Below are 14,154 nucleotides of genomic sequence, written 5' to 3'. Positions count from 1 at the left end.
GAAACATTAAAAGATGAATAAAATGTATTTGTAAAAAAAATGTTATGGCATATTTAGAGTTTCATTATGTTAGGCTGCTGGTTTGTGGCATGCACACAAAATCAATAGTTTTGTTCATTAAACAGACAAGACACACTTAGGCTACCCTGATCACAGTCAATACACATATATGTTATAGTAGGCTAAGAGTATAATGAAATATAACAGAATAAAATACAAATATTTTTCCCACACAACTTGCATCATGGCAATGTGTGGAACTGCTGTCATATAAAAAAAGGTGATATTTTAAAAAGTTAGGCTGTTTGGAGTGTTTAACGCAAGCCCATGCTTTTTTGATCTCTTTCCTAATTTGCGTTGTCAGGGAGCAGGTGTAGGGTCTTACATTGAGAGTATCTTCATCATGTTACCCATAGAAAATAATAGCAATCTATATTTTCAAAAGCATTTGATTCTGGTGTTCATATTTCACAACCTTTGCAGGCTTTTGCCTATATCCAACACCAGAGGTATTCAACTCTTACCTTATGAGGTCCGGAGCCTGCTGGTTCTCTGTTCTACTGTACCTGATAATGAATTGCACCCACCTGGTGTCCCAAGTCTAAATCAGTCCCTGGTTGTCAGACTTTTCTAATCATTACTCGTTTTGTTGGCAGATGTGGACCGTTCCAGCATCTTCAAAGTGTGCCCGGGCAGAAATGATGCATACTAATATAAAATCCATCACTTAGAATTAAAACTGTTCCAATACTAGAATTTGTAAATGTTCCTTATGGAGATAGATTGGATCCCCATAAAAGGGGTATTGACTCATTGATCTTTTTGTTCATGTGATAGAATGCCTGCTGTATTCATGTGGTTACAGCTTGGCATTTTGACTGAGCTGGAGTTGACTTCTAACAACTGGTTTGACTGCTTGATTCTGTGTCATGCAGACAGCTCTCTAAACTCTGTTAGCACCCTGTCAGCTTTTTTACATGGAGACCTTGTCAACGCCGTCACTGTCTACTCAGTCACATACAGCCCTGTCAACTATGAAATATATGGCCCATTAAAATTAGGCTCAATCATATTTAAGCCCCCCTCCATTTTGTTCAAGCCTTAAAAGGATAGTTTGGGACTTGGCAATTTTATTTATCCTTTATTTAACTAGGCAAGTTTGTTAAGAAAATATTCTTATTTACAATGATGGCCTACCCCTGCCAAACCCTAACCCGGACGACGCTGGGCCAATTGTGCGCCGCCATATGGGACTGCCCATCACGGCCAGTTGTGATACAGCCTGGAATTGAACCAGGGTCTGTAGTGACACCCCTAGCACTGAGATGCAGTACCTTAGACCGCTGTGCCACTTGGGAGCCCCAAAACAAGAGGACTGATAATGAAGCCTGTTATCTATTTTACCAGAGTCCAATGAAGTCTTGGATACCATGTTTATGTATGTCTAGTATGAAGGAAGTTAAGAGGTACTTTCACGAGCCAATGCTAACTAGTGTTAGCACTAGCTTAGTCAGGCTTCCAGTCTTTTCACTAAGCTAGTTCGCATTGGTTCACGAAACTGCCTCTAACTTCCTTCATACTGGACGCAGAGTCATACAAATGGTATCCATGAGTTCATCTGATCTGGGGAAGTAGATAACGGGCTCATTGCCAAAATCCCAAACTATCCATTTAATACCCCACCTTTTCAGGATCTCGATGTGTGCATGTTTCACTATAATGCATTTGTCTGACCACCCTGTTGTTGTGGTTGTTCCTCAGTCGAGGCTGGGGCTGGTGCCTGGATGACCCCCCCGTGCGGGACGTGCTGGATCTGAACTCTGTTCCCCCCGGGGTCCTGTACAGTGCTGCCCACCAGTGCCGCCTACAGTACGGCTCTGGATCCCTGCTCTGTGACGACGTGGACGTAAGACCCCTGAATCTGAACCAATACTTGTCTGTTTCTTCAGCATACTCCTGCTATCTGCATATCCATCCATGGTGTGTCCTTTCTGTCCCACAACCCTCGTCACAGCTCTTCCCTTCTCACTTCTCCTCTTGTCCTCTCTGTCCTACAACCCTCGTCACAGCTCTCCCCTTCTCACTTCTCCTCTTGTCCTCTCTGTCCCACAACCCTCGTCACAGCTCTCCCCTTCTCACTTCTCCTCTTGTCCTCTTTGTCCCACAACCCTCGTCACAGCTCTTCCCTTCTCACTTCTCCTCTTGTCCTCTCTGTCCCACAACCCTCGTCACAGCTCTCCCCTTCTCACTTCTCCTCTTGTCCTCTTTGTCCCACAACCCTCGTCACAGCTCTTCCCTTCTCACTTCTCCTCTTGTCCTCTCTGTCCCACAACCCTCGTCACAGCTCTCCCCTTCTCACTTCTCCTCTTGTCCTCTTTGTCCCACAACCCTCGTCACAGCTCTTCCCTTCTCACTTCTCCTCTTGTCCTCTCTGTCCTACAACCCTCGTCACAGCTCTTCCCTTCTCACTTCTCCTCTTGTCCTCTCTGTCCCACAACCCTCGTCACAGCTCTTCCCTTCTCACTTCTCCTCTTGTCCTCTCTGTCCCACAACCCTCGTCACAGCTCTCCCCTTCTCACTTCTCCTCTTGTCCTCTCTGTCCCACAACCCTCGTCACAGCTCTTCCCTTCTCACTTCTCCTCTTGTCCTCTCTGTCCCACAACCCTCGTCACAGCTCTCCCCTTCTCACTTCTCCTCTTGTCCTCTCTGTCCCACAACCCTCGTCACAGCTCTCCCCTTCTCACTTCTCCTCTTGTCCTCTCTGTCCCACAACTCTCGTCACAGCTCTTCCCTTCTCACTTCTCCTCTTGTCCTCTCTGTCCCACAACCCTCGTCACAGCTCTTCCCTTCTCACTTCTCCTCTTGTCCTCTCTGTCCCACAACCCTCGTCACAGCTCTCCCCTTCTCACTTCTCCTCTTATCCTCTCTGTCCTACAACCCTTATCACAGCTCTTCCCTTTTCAATTCTCCTCTTGTCCTCTGTCCAACAACCCTCGGCACAGCTCTTCCCTTTTCAATTCTCCTCTTGTCCTCTGTCCCACAACCCTCGTCACAACTCTTCCCTTCTCACTTCTCCTCTTTGTCTCCTCTTCACTAACCTTGCTTTTCATTCCCCCACTAGTTAATGTAACACTGCATCACTCCTCTTAGCCCTTCCACCTTCTTCTCCCTCAATCGCTTCCTTACTGCTCTCTGTCTTTATTCTCACATCACCCTCCATTTTGCTCTTTACTCCCCCACTCCTTATTACTATACGCCTCATCCTCATTACTCATCCACTCATCCTCATTACTCCTCATCCTCTTTACGCCTCATCCTCATTACTCCTCCCCTCATCCACATTACTCCTCATCCTCTTTAATCCTCTTTACTCCTCATCCTCATTACTCCTCATCCTCATTACTCCTCCACTACTCGTCCTCTTTACTCATCCACTCCTCATCCTCATTACTCCTCATTGTTATTACTCCTACACTCCTCGTCCTCTTTACTCCTCATCCACATTACTCCACTCCTCATTACTCCTCATCCTCTTTACTCCTCCACTCCTCATCATTATTGCTCCTCATCCTCATTACTCCCATCCTAATTACTCCTCCACTCCTCATCATTATTGCTCCTCATCCTCATTACTCCCCATCCTAATTACTCCTCCACTCCTCATTCTCATTACTCCTCATCCTCATTACCCCTCATCCTTATTTCTCCTACCCTCTTCCTCTTTCCTTCTCCACTCCTCGTCCTTTTTACTCCTCATCCACATTACTCCTCATCCTCATTACTCCTCATCCTCATTACTCCTCCACTCCTCATCATCATTACTCCTCATTCTCATTACTCCTCATCTTCATTACTCTTCATCCTCTTTACTCTTCATCCTCATTACCCCTCTCCTCTTTACTCCTCTACTCCTCATCCTCATTACTCCTCCACTCTTCATCCTCTTATCCTCTTTACTCCTCCACTCCTCATTACTCCTCCACTCTTCATCCTCTTTACTCATCCTCTTTACTCCTTATCCTCTTTACTCGTCCTCATTACTCCTCCACTCCTCATCCTCTTTACTCATCCTCTTTACTCCTTATCCTCTTTACTCAACCTCATTACTCATCCACTCCTCATTCTCTGTCGATCAGTTATGTTATTCTCTTCTCTATACTCACATCACCCCTATAACCTCTCAACAGACTGCTGTCTGCTCCATTAAAACATCACCCCTATAACCTCTCAACACACTGCTGTCTGCTCCATTAAAACATCACCCCTATAACCTCTCAACACACTGCTGTCTGCTCCATTAAAACATCACCCCCATAACTTCTCAACCGACTGCTGTCTGCTCCATTAAAACATCACCCCCATAACTTCTCAACACACTGCTGTTTGCTCCATTAAAACATCACCCCTATAACTTCTCAACCGACTGCTGTCTGCTCCATTAAAACATCACCCCCATAACTTCTCAACACACTGCTGTTTGCTCCATTAAAACATCACCCCTATAACTTCTCAACCGACTGCTGTCTGCTTAAACCATACATGAGACATGCTCTCTAAGTGGCCACCAATCGCATCGATACACACAGCTTCCTGCATCAGTACACACTGTGCAGCAATGCTCTGGCAATTGTCCATGTGATTGGAGTGACAGAATTTAAAGGGCAACAAATTGGAACAAGAGCATTTCATCTTTAAAGCCCAGATGTGTTGGCAAACGAGCTACAAGCCAATACATGCATATACGGTTCAAAGTGTCAGGCTTTCTGGTTTAGTTTGGACACTCAAGCCTATTGGATTCACAAGTCTTTGTTTGTCTAAAAGTGTTTACAAAAAAGGTGCAAAGAGCTTTAGACACGCAAGTATATGTTGTCTTAGTTTGAGTCGTGCTACTGAAGGCAATTTTCCAGTTTTGATTCCGTTTACATTTCATTATGAAGGTGAAGACCCACAGAAGAACATACACAGAATCTGTGTAAACGGCATATGTTCATCCCCGGCAGATTTCTGGAAATGTTAATGATAGAAAAAAGTTCAATGAGTTCATCTGTACGTTAATGAAAAATCATTATTCCAATAGTACCCTTTTGATAGAAAATGCTTGCCTGCTGACAGTTGCTTGCCGTAGGCTACACTGTAATGGGAAAAAGGTGCTGTGAGTGATAATACACTGGTCTCACATTTTAAACAGTACATACATAAACAAGCAGCCTATAGGTTCACCATATTTACCTAATACACCCCTCAGGAATTCCTCGCTTGCTGCTTGATTGAATAGCGTCCCCCTTAACTGTACATTTTTTTGACAGAATCTGAGGGGGCCTATATGTGTTTGGTTAGAGGAAAATGGGGTGATTTGCTCGAATTAGCAGCGAGCTACTGCGAGGGCCAGAAAGATAAACTCGCAGCCGCCTCGGTAGGCGGAAATAGAGCCGCCGAATGTGTATCCATTTATCACTTCTAGAATTACGGCGATTTGAGCTGGAATTACACCCGTTCCCCCTGTCAAATTGGATGTTAGGCATATCCGGCACTTGGAAACCGTCAAGGTTTAAGTGGTTAGAACAACTGGCGCGAGACAGCGGGGAGGATAGCTGATTAACAAGCCCCTTGCTGGGCACTGAGCTCATCATTTGAGCTCATTGAGGAGGTATGCAGTGAAGTCAGCTGGAACAGGATGGATGGTGGCACAGGACTGTGTTCCTGCAGACTTTCCATAGAATTCCTCTGTTAGGGTGTTGTGTTGTGGAAACCACATAGTTTACACAAAACCTCTGCTTTCTAAACTGCCCTGCAAGGTTGAGAAAACTTGGCATTTCAATAGAGAGAGGGAGGGAGTGGGGAGAGAGAGGGAGGGAGTGGGGAGAGAGAGGGAGGGAGTGGGGAGAGAGAGGGAGGGAGTGGGGAGGGTGGGAGTGGGGAGTGGGGAGAGAGAGGGGGAGGGAGTGGGGAGAGAGGGGGAGGGAGTGGGGAGAGAGAGGGAGGGAGTGGGGAGGGTGGGAGTGGGGGAGTGGGGAGAGAGAGGGGAGGGAGTGGGGAGAGAGGGGGAGGGAGTGGGGAGAGAGAGGGGAGGGAGTGGGGAGAGAGAGGGAGGGAGTGGGGAGAGAGAGGGAGGGAGTGGGGAGAGAGAGGGAGGGAGTGGGGAGAGAGAGGGAGGGAGTGGGGAGGGTGGGAGTGGGGAGAGAGAGGGGGAGGGAGTGGGGAGAGAGAGGGGGAGGGAGTGGGGAGAGAGAGGGAGGGAGTGGGGAGAGAGAGGGGGAGGGAGTGGGGAGAGAGAGGGAGGGAGTGGGGAGAGAGAGGGAGGGAGTGGGGAGAGAGAGGGAGGGAGTGGGGAGAGAGAGGGAGGGTGGGAGTGGGGAGAGAGAGGGGGGAGGGAGTGGGGAGAGAGAGGGGGAGGGAGTGGGGAGAGAGGGGGAGGGAGTGGGGAGAGAGGGAGGGAGTGGGGAGAGAGAGAGGGAGTGGGGAGGGAGTGGGGAGAGAGGGAGGGAGTGGGGAGGATGGGAGTGGGGAGAGAGAGGGGGAGGGAGTGGGGAGAGAGAGGGGGAGGGAGTGGGGAGAGAGAGGGAGGGAGTGGGGAGAGAGAGTGAGGGAGTGGAGAGAGAGAGGGAGGGAGTGGAGAGAGAGAGGGAGGGAGTGGAGAGATGGGGGGAGGGAGTGGAGAGAGAGAGGGGGAGGGAGTGGGGAGAGAGAGAGACCACACACCAACATTCTCATCCAGGGTTGGAGTTACTACAGCCCTTTGTATGAATAACATTAGCAGCTCACTCCGTGTGCTTGTGTTTACAGGAAGCCCACCAGGGCAAGAAAGCAAGCGTGGGATAGATCATCTCCTTCAACCCTCTTTGGTACCATTGCCAGGACTGAAGCAGGAAACCTGAATGGAATTAGGGAATCATTGGTTTCCTCCTCACCTTTCGATAGTGGTTGGGAGGAGGACTATTTCTTTCTTAGTCTGTGTTTTGTAAACAACCCTGGAACAAAACATTCCCAATCAAATAAATGAGTGAGAATTTGACACTTTTCCCAACGGGTAAATCTTGTTGAAATAACGACATTCCAAGATTAGAACCAAGTGGTTGTGGGTTAAGGCTGAATCATAACTTAAGGTCCGAATTGACATTGATGCATGATTTAGCTGGATTTAGTTATTCAGAGTTAGGATGTAATTTACTAGCTCGTTAGTAAGTAAGTGTTTCATATACAATGAGGATACATGTTTAACATTCACTAATTGGCTGATGGAGGGATGAAAATATTAGATAAAATGAAGGGATGAATTGTAGTTGTATGGAGATTTAATAAGGAATGCCCAAATAAAGAACCACGGTGTCATGAATAAATGTAACATGGACAAGCTGTATGATGTAGTAAAGTACATGACTATAAATCACTTTTGATAGCAGCATTAATATATCAAATGCTCATTAATATATGCACACACACACACACACATGGATGGGCCCGAAGACTGTAAGAAATGTGCATTGCAATAACTCCTTTCCCTTGTGAAACACTAACCAGGTTTCCATCTTACCTTTTTAATGCCAGTAAAGTACATGTCGTCTGATGGAAACCGCTAATTTGCCGGTAAACTTTCCAAATGCTGACAAAGCAAAATACCTTAGACAAGGTGGGATCTTTTTGTGTCTGTAAAATGAATTATGCTAGAAATGGAGGTTATTTACATAACCATCATATCGAAGTAAACTTGGAGTGACGTGATATGTTGTGTGGTCCTCCCACTACGACTCAGGAAAGCATGCAGTTTATTAGGCTACAGATGAAATAAGTTATGATGAACTTCACAGGGTGGTGAAAGTGCAAGGTGATGAGCTTGATGCTCCTTTCCAATAAATATCGAGGGTCTTATTCTGGTGACATGATGATTGACAAATAAAAATAAGCAGCAGCCAAGCGTCAATCTTGCTCTTTTGTCCATAATAATCTCATCATGCAGGCTAAACCCGCTCTGTATGTGTGAGCTGTTGGCTAGAGAGCATGTACCAAGACCAGAGTGGGCACCCTCGCTATATAACGGAACACACAGTAGAGTGTAAAATGTGATGGAAACCCATTTAACTTGTATTTCTTGGGAATTTAACCATATAAGTTATATTTATGTGCACTATGTCATCACGCAACAAGTCAACAAGTTAATTTGGTGGAAACACATCTCTGGTGGGAAAATGAGCATATTGTTTTTCTGCAGATGTTAGAATATTTCAATTCAAATTTGTCAACAATTGTATGGAGACCTAGCTACTGACACATTCATCATGTCACTCCCCACAGAGGCTTACACACAAAGGCACAAGCACAGCATGCAGGGCTGACATTATTTTTCTGTTCACTTCTTCTAGTTTTATCTCCATTTTGATAACCACAACAGTCTTCCGAGTATGACCGACTCGACCAGCCAATCTGTCTGCGATTTTTGTCCAGGAATTGAAAAAGAAGGGCATCAGCTCTCTCCCAGTTTGATAGATGTTTGTTCTTTGTCCTCTAGCGCGTTCTAAAGCCGAACAGCTTCAAGAAGGTCAAAGCTAACGTCAGAATCAGACACGGCTGACCATTCTGCCACTTCACAAACAAAATGTCAGCCCCCCCAAAAAATACACACAAGTCTATCTCCATCGTCCCAATCTCCCAACACCAGTCCGATAAACCCTGAAATCGACCTTTTGGAGCTCTTATCTCAAGTCTCCACATTCAGCAATGGAGTAGATGGTCAAGTCCCAGTCGGCCCCCTCTCTCCTTGGTGTTGTGTGAGGGAGCAGACCATGTCTCTCTCCAGAGAGGCTTGTAGTAGCTTCCCAACGTGTCGTCCCATGCCACCAGCTTCTACTTATCGCAGCACCAGGACGCCAGACCAGAGTCACTGTCTCTGACCTAGGGTCAATCTTTAAGAGTGCTCCCTAATCGAATCGGACGCACCTCCGGACACCCCCCTCAGGGCTCAGACACAAGTGATCTTCCTCATGATAAGAAAGCTTTACGGCAGGATAAAATGCTGAGCAGTGAACTCGGTACCATTTTGCCAGTGCAAAGGTTAAGACTTGGCTTGTGTATCAGCAAAGATTATGTAGGGGGCTCAGTGGGTGGTGTAGGGGGCTCGGTGGGTGGTGTAGGGGGCTCGGTGTGTGATGTAGGGGGCTCGGTGGGTGGTGTAGGGGTCTCGGTGGGTGATGTAGGGGGCTCGGTGGGTGGTGTAGGGGCTCGGTGGGTGATGTAGGGGGCTCGGTGGGTGATGTAGGGGGCTCGGTGGGTGACGTAGGGGGCTCGGTGGGTGGCGTAGGGGGCTCGGTGGGTGACGTAGGGGGCTCGGTGGGTGCTGTTGGGGTCTCGGTGGGTGACGTAGGGGGCTCGGTGGGTGACGTAGGGGGCTCGGTGGGTGACGTAGGGGGCTCGGTGGGTGGCGTAGGGGGCTCGGTGGGTGGCGTAGGTGGCTCGGTGGGTGACGTAGGGGGCTCGGTGGGTGACGTAGGGGGCTCGGTGGGTGGTGTAGGGGTCTCGGTGGGTGGTGTAGGGGGCTCGGTGGGTGGTGTAGGGGTCTCGGTGGGTGGTGTAGGGGGCTCATTGGGTGACGTAGGGGGCTCGGTGGGTGGTGTAGGGGGCTCATTGGGTGGTGTAGGGGGCTCATTGGGTGGTGTAGGGGTCTCTGTGGGTGACGTAGGGGGCTCGGTGGGTGGCGTAGGGGGCTCGGTGGGTGACGTAGGGGGCTCGGTGGGTGACGTAGGGGGCTCGGTGGGTGGCGTAGGGGGCTCGGTGGGTGATGTAGGGGGATCGATGGGTGACGTAGGGGTCTCGGTGGGTGGCGTAGGGGGCTCGGTGGGTGGTGTAGGGGGCTCGGTGGGTGACGTAGGGGGCTCGGTGGGTGACGTAGGGGGCTCGGTGGGTGCTGTTGGGGTCTCGGTGTGTGACGTAGGGGGCTCGGTGGGTGACGTAGGGGGGCTCGGTGGGTGCTGTTGGGGTCTCGGTGTGTGACGTAGGGGGGCTCGGTGGGTGACGTAGGGGGCTCGGTGGGTGCTGTTGGGGTCTCGGTGTGTGACGTAGGGGGCTCGGTGGGTGACGTAGGGGGCTCGGTGGGTGCTGTTGGGGTCTCGGTGTGTGACGTAGGGGGCTCGGTGGGTGACGTAGGGGGCTCGGTGGGTGGTGTAGGGGGATCGATGGGTGACGTAGGGGGATCGGTGGGTGACGTAGGGGGATCGGTGGGTGGTGTAGTGGGTTCGTGGTTTTACAAGAGTTATAAAATAAGGATAAAGCATGTAATATCGTTGTAAACAGCAAAATGTTAACAAAATTGTAGACCGTTTTGGAGGCAGATTATGTTTTTCTAGCAAAGACCAACGCAGTACCAACTGTAAATAAATAAATTGTTTAATTGCACAAGATGGTTGGCCAAGATGGTTACCTAGTTAAAGTTGTGGTTAGCTAGCTAACTAAATTACCAACTGCTAACTACACTATTTTGCTGGATACTGTAATTCCTCCAAAAATGGTGGCCTTTTGACACACAGACAGTAGTACTGTAGGTAACCAACACACAGCACACTAAATCTGCTTTTAAATAATACCATGTTTACAATACACTTTTTGTTATTTTTTGTTCTGAGTGACAGTGTACTAGTATTGCTTCTGTCCCTCTCATTGCCCCTACCTGGGCTGAAACCAGGGACCCTCTGCACACATCATCAACAATCACCCATGAATAGTGATGTATTTCCCCTTTGACCCTCATTCAAAAGTGTCACACAAGCATGTAGATGTGGTGCTCGAGGGGGAGAGCATTCATGAAGCACCCGTTGTGATGCTGGAGGGAGGTCCAGAATTCCGGGCTGCTTTTGCACACTGTTGTCTAGTTGTGGCCGTAACCTGAATGGATTGCGCAACGACTGTTGGCAGATGCATTGCTCGACTGCCATGGCGTTTCAATCACACCGACAGCGTCATTGCATTTTGGTACACCAGAATTACATTCATTTCCAATGAAACACTGTGTTTGCCTTGCAGCATTGCATTGCAGAGACAGTTCCAGTGCGTTCTGTGTTGGATTTATTGAATGTATGTGTCAAACTGTATGTGTAGACGGCTTGACATAAATAGTAGCAGAAGGTGAATGTTGAGCTTTTGTTGCACACATATCCAGATATCCATTAACGCTGCCGGTGTGATCGAAGGCTAAGGGTGATGAGCACAATATCGTTTGCGAACTGCAACACCCCCAAGCGATTCGTTCTCCAGTTTGAGTTTGTTGAGCAGAGGCTGTGCATGTTTTTTTTCTACAAAACTGTGTCCATCATACATTCAATAATCAATTAATTGCATTCATTCTTACACCATGCAGTCAATGATCAGTTGTAAACATGTATTTTTCTTCACTATGCTGCCTGCAGCATGATCTAATTTGCCTGCGTGCATATAAGACGGACGGTTGTAGGCCCGGAGCACATCTCCACTGGAGGAGCACTTATTGATTCTGCTGTATAGAATTCATTACGTCCAGCAGGTCAAACGAACAATTAGAATGAACGAGTCACTCAGGAAAAAACAACTCATGACTCTCGAGTCAGTTAAAAAAGAGTCATTCAAAAATAACAAATTATTTTGCGAACTGCACATCACTACCCATGAAGCATCGTTACCTAGCACTCCACAAAAGCCGTGGCTCTTGCAGAGCAAGGGAAACAACCACTTCAGTGTCTCAGAGCGAGTGACGTCACCAATTGAAACACTACTAGCTCGCACTGCTAACTAGCTAGCCATTTCACACCGGTTACAACAGCATGGAAGGTTCTTTTGAAATATGCCCTCCTGTGACTTTGGGGCTCAACATTGATGTGTGAAGTAACATCCCCAGATAGTGTAGAGAGAAATGACATCCTTAATGCCAGAGAGCATTACTTCACAGAAGGCTACAGTACATATCATTTGATTCTGAAATGGTTTTCTTGGAACATACCATATTAATCCTAATCCTCGCTGTATGTCTCTGTCGTGATTTAAACCCGCTAATGTTTGCTGTTCTAAATCCTTTCCTGAGCTAAACCTCTCGGGAAATAACCAGAGTAATCAGATGTATGTTTTTGGATATGGCAGACGTGTGCCTCTCGCTTAATACTTCATCTTTATACACACATCGCCGCTACATGTAACTAGAAAATAAGACCATTAGTCACAGTTCACTACATTTTCACAATACTATATACAGTACCAGAACTGGATTATAATAGTATAATAGTATATGAAATCGTTAAAATACTTTTAGTCGTTGTTTCAGCCAGCCTGGAGTGCCAGAATGTCAAACTTTGCAGTGAAAGTGTCTGTCAGTTGGAATCCATATTAATTCATAAGGCTACCCTATTTCGAGATCAACTGCACATTACACCTTACTTCAATGTTCTTCTATTGAATAATGTACATATCATGTCAGCCACACATTATTTAGATCTGTCTTCATGAAATGATATCAGCCATCTCTCTGTACTGGGGCCCTGCCTCAGAAGACAGCTGGCTCTCATGCCCTAAGCAACTGTTCCCAGGGATGTTTTTATGTTTAATTCATCATGTTGGAGGCATAATTGAGTTGATGTGGGCAGGAAGTAACTATGACTCTTTGTCCCTTCCCTGTAGAACGTCTGCAGTACTTTGTGGTGCACTGTTGGGACAACTTGTCACTCAAAGCTGGATGGTGCAGTCGACGGGACCAGGTGTGGTGAGGACAAGGTGAGTGTAGACTTCCTGGGAGCATGTGTGGTGAGGATAAGGTGAGTATAGACTTCCTGGGAGCAGGTGTGGTGAGGACTAGGTGATTGTAAACACTTCCTGGGACCAGGTGGGGTGAGGACTAGGTGAGTGTAAACACTTCCTGGGACCAGGTGTGGTGAGGATAAGGTGAGTATAGACTTCCTGGGAGCAGGTGTGGTGAGGACTAGGTGATTGTAGACACTTCCTGGGACCAGGTGGGGTGAGGACTAGGTGAGTGTAGACACTTCCTGGGACCAGGTGGAGTGAGGACTAGGTGAGTGTAGACACTCCCTGGGACCAGGTGGGGTGAGGACTAGGTGAGTGTAGACACTTCCTGGGACCAGGTGGGGTGAGGACTAGGTGATTGTAGACACTTCCTGGGACCAGATGTGGCAGGGCAAGGTGATTGTAGACACTTCCTGGGACCAGATGTGGTGAGGACTAGGTGAGTGTAGACTAATCCTGAGACCAGGTGTGGTGAGGACTAGGTGAGTGTAGACTAATCCTGAGACCAGGTGTGGGGGGGACTAGGTGAGTGTAGACTTCCTGGGAGCAGGTGTGGTGAGGACTTGTTGATTGTAGACACTTTCTGGGACCAGGTGGGGTGAGGACTAGGTGAGTGTATTTTATTCTCTTGATTTTCCTCCTCATTACCAGGATGACTTGAGGAGTTAGGTAAAAAACCTAGCAATTTTAGAATTGCTAGCCAATGTTGCTGTTTTTGGTAGTATGTTTGTAATCGTGCACTGGAGACTGTGTTTTTGTACCCCCAAACATAAGGAAATGATCCGTTAGTTAATGAAGACCCAGAAGATTATAAATCACAATGCTTCACTGAGCATCCAAATGAAGTATTGAAATGTGTGATTGTCAGTGGTGCTTTGACGGGGAGTGTGTGGCGGTGGGACACCAGCCTGAGAGCGTCAAAGGGGGCTGGGCTCCATGGAGCGAGTGGTCTGCCTGTTCCAGAACCTGTGGGGCCGGAGTTCAGAACGCCCAGAGGGACTGCGTCAACCCAGTGTAAGTCCTAATGGATTAGTCTACGCACCTGCACCGGAGAATTAGAATTAGTTAAAAGCACATTCAAATTCAAAGCAATATTCCGTGGTGTGTACACCAGCAGGTACACTATCTTGTGTTATTATCTGCTTTCAGATTTATTTTTAAAGCAGAACATCAAGGGGCTCTCCCAGGAGGGGCACCTCTTACTGTTAGTATATAGTATGTCAATATGCTGTTGACTTATCAGTACTAAACAGGGACTTAAATAACCCTTAAAGGCACACTCTTTAATCTCTGTTTTCACCCACTATGAGGCTTTAACATTAATATTTGTAAATAGTTGTTGGGTACTTGCAAATGTAACTACCTCTGAGTATTTTAATTCTGTGTTAACGTCCCCAAAACCAAAGA

At 47.5% G+C, this 14,154-nt stretch overlaps 1 protein-coding gene across 1 annotated transcript in view; it reads left to right on the top strand.

The window, feature by feature from the left end:
• The window catches only part of LOC106562791 (A disintegrin and metalloproteinase with thrombospondin motifs 7), a 156,312-nt gene that overhangs the window by 48,735 nt on the left and 93,423 nt on the right, over positions 1 to 14,154 (top strand). The window contains 3 exon segments of the mRNA XM_045688866.1: positions 1,762 to 1,906; positions 12,628 to 12,720; positions 13,616 to 13,761. Of these exon segments, the coding sequence (XP_045544822.1) occupies positions 1,762 to 1,906; positions 12,628 to 12,720; positions 13,616 to 13,761 (384 nt within the window).

This window comes from Salmo salar, chromosome ssa11, assembly GCF_905237065.1.
Source record: "Salmo salar chromosome ssa11, Ssal_v3.1, whole genome shotgun sequence".
Taxonomy (NCBI): domain Eukaryota; kingdom Metazoa; phylum Chordata; class Actinopteri; order Salmoniformes; family Salmonidae; genus Salmo; species Salmo salar.
This window is presented reverse-complemented; position numbering and strand designations above follow the sequence as displayed.